We start from the raw sequence: 7,959 nt of genomic DNA, 5'->3' as shown, positions 1-7,959 counted from the left end.
GAGTGTGAGTGTGTGTGTGTGTGTGAGTGTGTGTGTGTGTGTGTGTGCGTGTGAGAGTGTGTGTGTGTGTCTGTGTATGTGTGTGTGTGTATATAATTGAGCTAATGAATGGGTCTCTAAAGCCGAGCGCTTCCTTGATCCGTCAATATCTGATCAATCACTTTGATCTCAGGAGCGTCAGCATAAAATATGAGAGAAAGAAAGATGAGAATATCAGAGAGGAGAAAAAACTGCAGTCTTTTCTTTATCTTTTCTATCTTTTGTTCTGTATTGAGTGATACAGACAAATCACATCAGTTTTTATTTAATTAAATTTTTTCATTTTAACAAAACTCAGTGATTGGAGATCTTTAACCTTTAGGAAATGTTCCAAAGGCCAGATGATGGTTTGTAGTTAATTATAAAAAAAATATTTTTTTCCCCATAAATTAGGGAAAAAGTTGGGGGTTTTTTTTCTGTGTAAAAGGCTTATTTATCTTTCAATCATGCTGTAGAAATAGTTTAAAGAAAGAGCTAAACATTGTATTTTTGGTCAAATAAAAAATATTTTTTAAATATATTATTTAAATATATATATTTATATATACATTCTATATATACATTCTGAATATATGATTTTATACAATAGTAGTTCAATAAACCATAAGTTAAAATTAAGTGACTTACATTTCAGACACAATATTGACTGTTTTTGCTATTTCGCTGACGAATATAGTTCCAATCAAAGCCACAGCAGAACTGTTTTGTGTCTCCGAGCAACACAGCGGTGTTTCGTTACTGAATGAATCCACGTTTTTGAATGAATCAAGTGAATCAATGATTCAGTAACCCATTCATAAAGACAGTAGTCACTTGCCTCGTCTCTGAATGAATCAGCCGTTTGAACGAATTAATGGGCTAAATGACTCGCTCATTAAAACTATTATTTGTCATTTGCCGCCACCTACTGGTTTGGTTTCGTATTTAAAACTATTATTGCATTTTTCCCAACATTTCTTATTTTTTGTTTAAAAAATATTTAAAACATTAATCTTATAAAATTCTTTATGCATTCGAAATTTTGCAGTGTAAATGCATTTATGGCACCTCAGCTTCATCAAACAGTCTGTGTAAATACATCTAATGCCACTTCAGATGCAGCTTCTGTGTTTGCTGCAGTGGAAAGATGGAGTTTGTTCATACTGATTTCATTTGAATGGTACCAGCTCTACAGTTTCTTATTATTACACATTTAATAAGGTTAGTGAAAAAAAATGACAATTTAAGAAACAGTGGGAAATGACATCTGTTTTGTTATATACAGCAACTCCTTTTCAGTTAATTGTTATTTCTACCTCTTTTCTAGTTACAGAGCACTTTATTTGGAGAGTTGTTTAAGTGAGAAAACATCTGTAACTTCGTCCAGATTGGGGGAATTGTAATGCTTAATAATTTTTTTATTATGTAAATAATTTTTTTGCATTAAAAAAAAAAGTATAGATTTTTGTTTGTGTATGCTATCAATTATAGTTTTTAGAAAGAAAATCGGAATCGGCAAAAATCGGTCACACTTACAAGAAAATCGGACAAGAAAATTGCAATCGGTGCATCTCTAGTAGAAACATCCTCTTACCTTATTTTGGTTTACCTTTGTCAGATTACAAACATATAATTTCCTTTTACACTGTCAAAAAAGGTCCTGGTCGAGGTCTAAGTGTGATCACATAGGGCCTAACATCAGTAATAGGGATGTCAATTTTCGATAATTTCGTCTAAATAAAGGCTAGAAAAGGGTGTGATTAATTATATTTACATTTTTTATCTACTGACAGCCCTAATATATATATATATATATATATATATATATATTTAAAATGAAAATAAAATGGATTGAGATCATCTTCAATATAAATATATCTTCCCATCATGATGAGTCTAAAGGAGTAGCTAAATTAAATGGGTAATTTAGATAAAAAATAAAAATAAAAATAAACATTCAACATTTGAAATGGATCAAAACCTTTCATCAAAGTTGTCCTAAAACCAAAATGTGTTCTTGTTTTAGGACAACTTTGATGAACTTTTTTGATCCGCTTAAAATGTTGACTACTGTATATATAGCAAACGTTTTGATATGTTTAAAACTAGCTACACATCATGTTAAGGTAATTGAATGCTATATAATAATTAATTTAGCCAGCAGATTCTATTTCTTGTCTCTGGTCTAATTGAAACCATCATCTTCTGAACTGCACTTGTACAAATTCCATAAAACAGTTCATCACATCACGCGCATCACTTCCTGTCTCTCTCTCTCTCTCTCTCTCAAACTAAAGGTCTTCGAATGCCGCTAAACAGATTTGCCGTTTCAAAAGCAGATAACATTGCCCTGCATCAGTCTGGAGGTCAAAGAAGAAACATCATCTTCATCATCATCATCATCGTTCCACTCAAGACTCACATACACGCCACACGTTATCACGGATGAAAAATGAGCGCCATTTGGCTCTAATGGCATTAGCACGCACTCCACGCAGACATATTTGTACTCATAATAAATTTTTTCCGGCTCGGGTTTCGTCTTAACGAGCGGGTCAGGCTGGACGGTAAGCTGGTTTGCGGGCGTTTGGGTGCGGAGGTGAAGGCCCAGACGAATGGGTTTCCTCTTACGGTTGGAGGTCTCCACCATCCTGAGGACGAGACATCATTACATCATATTAATGGGCTCCAATCGCATTACAGCCTGCCTCTCATCTGTCAGGGGAAACGCCGGCGCGATGAGGAGAATCTGGAGAAAGCATCAAGCAGCTGTGAAGGGTTTCAGAACTGATTCAGGACCGTTGAGTCTCTGAACAACTAACCAATGCTGCTTATGGAGAGCGTTTCAAAACCCCTGCAGACTAACCTAGGGTCTTATGATATCGGTTTTAGGTTTGCTCAAATTCTTTTTTTCTATTTTAATATTTCTAGATTCTGTTTTCTAGATTTTAAATTTTTCTGAATTCCATTTTAATGGTTAAACAAAAACGTAGTAATCAAAGATCATGTCTAATTAACTGACATCATAAAACTTACACCATTCAACAACTATTTATTTTATTTATTTATTTTGAAAAAAAAAAAAATTATTTCATTTCCATTTCATTAAAGGGGTCATATGATGCGATTTCTATTTTTCCTTTTCTTTAGTGTGTTATGTAGCTATTTGTGCATGTATAAGATCTGCAGAGTTACAAAGCTCAAAGTCTCCCACAAAAGGATTTATTCTATCTAAAAGAGAAGGCTGATCCAGACTGGGCTAAAACGCCTCATTCAAACACGCCCCCAATGTTTAATGCTTTTTGAACATTAAAGCATGTCAGCATATTCTGTTACACAAATACACAAAATAATGATCTTTAAAATAGCATCATATGACCCCTTTAAATTTTCCTGGATTCACTTTTTAATGGTTAAATTAAATGTAATAATAATAATAAAAAAACAAGTCTAATTAATCAAAATCATGAAACAAACATTTTGATATGAAATCCATTTTTATTTTTTCTCAAATTCGGGGTTTTCTGCTATAATTTTTCTGGATTTTGTTTTTTTCCATTTGAAATTTTCTGGATTCCATTTTCATGGTTAAGTAAACTTTAATAATAAAAAAGCATGTCTAATAATTTGAAATTATAAAGCGTACACAATTTTATAACAATTTGTTAATTTTTTTTCTTCACATTTTTAGGGCCCTATGAAATCCATTTATTTTTTCCCAAATTCCAGGTTTTCTGCTTACATTTTCCTGTATTGCGTTATATATAATATAATATAATATATATATTCTGGTTTCCGTTTTATGGCTAAATTAAATTTTAGTACTCAAAAGGCATGTCTAATTCATTAATCTTTTTGAAATTCCATTTTAAAGGTGCCATTTTAATAATTTATAATAATATAAATTTTTTACATTTGTAAATGTAATAATCAAAAGGCATGTCAAATCAACTGAATTCATAAAACTTGAACAGTATGTTTAACTTTTTCAGTAATTCTGTGTTGTGTTTTAATTTTTCTGGATTCATGATTTAAATCCAAATTTATTTTCAAAAACGATGGTTAGTAAATGAAGGCAATCAAAGTGCTTCACAACAGAGGTTTACTGTTAAAATATGGAAGAAAAAATTGTGATTTGTGAAAATTGTGTGTCTCATTACACTGAGGAGTACTGCACAATACTAATATACTTCTGTCATAATTTCTTCAAGTTAAACCAAACTTTTATTTTGACGGGTTGTACTGAAGATCTCTGAGTTTCTGACGGTAGTTTTTCCCAAATGTACAGGTGGAAACTGGTGACTCTCAGATCTCTCTGGAGATGAAGTTCATGATTTGAGATTTAATTAACAGCCCAACTTTTGATTTATTCATCTAAAATACACCAAATTCCCTGAGATTCTGTGTTGTACAGTAAAAAAAGTGTGCATCTCACTTGGACAGCTGCTTCTCGGCGTCGGCGCAGAGCTCCAGCAGACCCATGAGAACCGCCGACACGTCCATATATGGCTCCCACACCGTGAAGCCTCGGCCGATCAGATCGATGGCTGTGCGCCGGATGGTGCTGTGGGCCGGCAGCTTGGGACTGGGCGGCTGGAGGAGGAGGAACGTCAGGGCTTTACCTGAGAGACAGAGAGACAGACGGTTATTAATATCCATATTGACCGGAGCTGTTATCAGGACCGTCTGCAGGTGGAAATATTGATGCTCAGCTAATACAGCATCAGTCACTACTACTACACACATCAACATAATGTCACATGCATCTGAACACGCTAGAAATTTGAGTGTCAAAATCTAAATCTAAAGCCAAAAATAATCCAAAGTAAAAGTTTTTTCTTACTTTTGTACACAGAATTGTGTACAAAAAATAAATCTAACAAGGAAATCAGTAAGTTAAGTAAATAAAAATACAGAAAGCAAATATTAAAACAATTTAAATAAAACATTTTTAAAATAAAAAAATATGTAAAAAATTAAATAAACCACATTTTATGTATATTATAATATTTATATATATATATTATTATATATCTAAAAAGCAAATGTGGAAAAATACATATTTTTCATTTAGGTGCTGGGATCTAGAAATGACAAGCCAAACCTTAAGAAAACCTTAAGATAAAAAATAGAGAAATAGAGAAAATAGAGAAATAGTACGGTGTAAAAAGAAGAAATCTTTCCGATTTGCCACTATTTCTGGGTCACAAATAAAACACATTAATTCCAGATAGAGTAAATCAGTAAGTTAAAAAAAATAGTTAAAAAGTTAGAATAGTTAAATACTTAAAAAAAGCAAAAAATATTTGAAAATATATATAAAAAATTATATATATATAAATGTGGAAAAAATATTATTTTTCCATCTATTATCTGGATTTATTATCTTTCCATTTATTATCAGTTTTAAATGCTTTCACACTGCAGACACGTTTGCTGCATTAGTGCGCGCCTCTATTTAATCATGTCACGTCATTGTTCAGTACAATTTATTAGTTTTTTTCGCTTATTCAAAATGCAATTTCGGTTGCTGAACATTCGGTGCATCCCTAGAAATTAATTGATTAATTAAACACATTAATTCCAGTATGCCTGATTATTTTTGATTTTGTAATTGTAATTAAATCACTAACCAACCAACTAATGAGCAAATCAGTAAGTTAAGTAAATAATAAATAACCAAAACAAAGAAAAAAACAGAAATATATATATAACAATTACATAATAAATATTTAAAATAAAAAATATGTAAAAATATTTTTACAATTACAAAAAATACAAATAAATGCAGATTTTTTTTCTCCATTTAGGGGCTGGGATCTGGAAAAGACTATTCAAACCGAGTTTAAGTTTAGCAGAAAACCTTAAAAATGCTCCCTTTTCAACAGAAGTCAGTGAATTGAGGTCACATGGTGTTGAACACAAACCCCAAAGCGGTCAGTGTGTGTCTGAATGTGTCTATCCATCAGCGGAGCTCTAACGAGGGGCTCCTTCACTCCACTGCAGGCCTCTATTAGTGCACAACAGCCGCACATGCTGTCTCCATGGCAACGGTCAATATGTGTGGGAGGGTGAAGGGGGAGAGGTCAGCACATGTGACCCGACACACACACACACACACACACACACAATAAATCTGTGGCACATCAGCTGATCTGATCAATGTTTATGTTGTTTGTTATAGATCAGCTGCTTAATAATCACACACACAATGATCGTCTGGATTTATCTGCTCGCGAGCTTGTGGCCACGGCAACAGGTCGCCGGGTAATTACCGCGGCAACAGAGAACAATGAGGTGAGCTAATTGATGCAGACAGATTCCAGCCTAAGCTTTCAGCAGAAACTGACTTCAGCTGTCTGTATGTGAGAGTGTGCGTGTGTGAGAGAGTGTGTGTGTGTGTGCGAGAGTGTATGTATGTGTGTGTGTGCAGAGAGTGTGTGTGTGTGCGAGAGAGAGAGTGTGTGTGTGCGAGGGAGAGTGTGTGTGTGAATAAGTGTGTTCGGATGTGTGCTGGATTTCATAATGTGCTTCCAACTTCTGATTCACTTGTGTATATCAATGTATGTATATGTATATCAATAAATGACTAAATAAAGCTGAAATAAAATGTAATATAAATATTAGATGAAAACCTTAACAAATATCTAACAAAAATTATAAATGTTTTCTAACTGTAATAAATAAGTTTAGTTGAATGTCAAAATTACTAAACATAAATAAAATCTTAAAAAAAAGCATACAAGCATATAACAAAATTACTAAAACTTTAACTGAAATTAAAATGAAAACTGAAAATATAAAAAATAAATGCTATTTAATTTATTATTAAAACTATTAAAAATTGTTTTTGGTAATTAAGCTGAAACAAAATCAAATGGAAATATTAGATGAAAAACTTAAATTCTAACAAAACTTATGTTTTCTAACTGAAATAAATGTTTAATTTGAAATACAAAAATTACTACAACTAAAACTGAAATAAAAATTGGAAATATAAAAATAAAATAATAAAAAAGCACATAAAATTAATAAAAGTAGAATGAATCTGAAAATATAAAAATCAAAGTGATTCAAAATATTAATTAAAACCATAAATATTATAAAAATTATACTAAAATAACTGATATATACACACACCATTTTTGTTGTATGCAATGCTGCTTTAGAATGAAACGAAAAGTCTCTTCTACTCACCAAGGCTGCATTTATTTGATCAAAAATATGAAATATTATTATAATTTAAAATAACTGTTTTCTATGTGAATATTTGCTCAAATGTAATTTATTGCTGTGATCAAAGCTGAATTTTCAGCATCATTACTCCAGTCTTCAGTGTCACATGATCTTCAGAAATCATTCTAATATGCTGATTTGCTGCTCAAGAAACATTTCTGATTATTATCAATGTTGAAAACAGTTGTGTTGACCAATATTTTTGTGGAACCGTGATACATTTTTATTTTTCAGGATTCACAGATGAACAGAAAGTTCAAAAGAACAAACATTAATGTGAGCATTTACATCTTACTGACCACAAACTTTTGAATGATAGTGTATGAATTAATTTAAATTTTAATTCTACTTTCATAAAAAGTGAAGTGTTTATCTTTTTCACTGGTAAAATACTATTTCACATATCAGTTTAATATGGATGGACAACTGTAAACAAGTCATTTGTAGGTTTCGGACTGGAAACCTGTCTGAAAACAGTCATTATCTATGAAATGATACACTGCACTTTTAAATTAGAATTTAAGAATTATGCTTCCTGTGTGCTTCCGAATTTCCTGTTTAAAAGTCCCTCTCAATTCAGCTCTGTTGTGGATGTAATAAACACATCCAAGCCAGACAGCGTCTCCCAAAGTCCTCTTCCTCTTAGAGATGAGTTAATGAGCATGAAAGGGTTGATGGGTTCCCTTCAGCCCTGGGTGGTATATC

The 7,959-nt window shown here is 32.2% G+C and overlaps 1 protein-coding gene across 1 annotated transcript in view; it reads right to left on the bottom strand.

Annotated features, from left to right (window-relative positions):
• Positions 1 to 7,959, bottom strand: part of wdr7 (WD repeat domain 7) — a 126,290-nt gene that overhangs the window by 20,006 nt on the left and 98,325 nt on the right. The window contains exon 14 of the mRNA XM_016548936.1: positions 4,454 to 4,640. Coding sequence (XP_016404422.1) covers positions 4,454 to 4,640 — 187 coding nt within the window. The remainder of the gene's footprint in view (positions 1 to 4,453; positions 4,641 to 7,959) is intronic.

The sequence above is a fragment of the Sinocyclocheilus rhinocerous genome, unplaced genomic scaffold (genome assembly GCF_001515625.1).
Source record: "Sinocyclocheilus rhinocerous isolate Xijiao unplaced genomic scaffold, SAMN03320098_v1.1 scaffold824, whole genome shotgun sequence".
Lineage (NCBI taxonomy): Eukaryota > Metazoa > Chordata > Actinopteri > Cypriniformes > Cyprinidae > Sinocyclocheilus > Sinocyclocheilus rhinocerous.
This window is presented reverse-complemented; position numbering and strand designations above follow the sequence as displayed.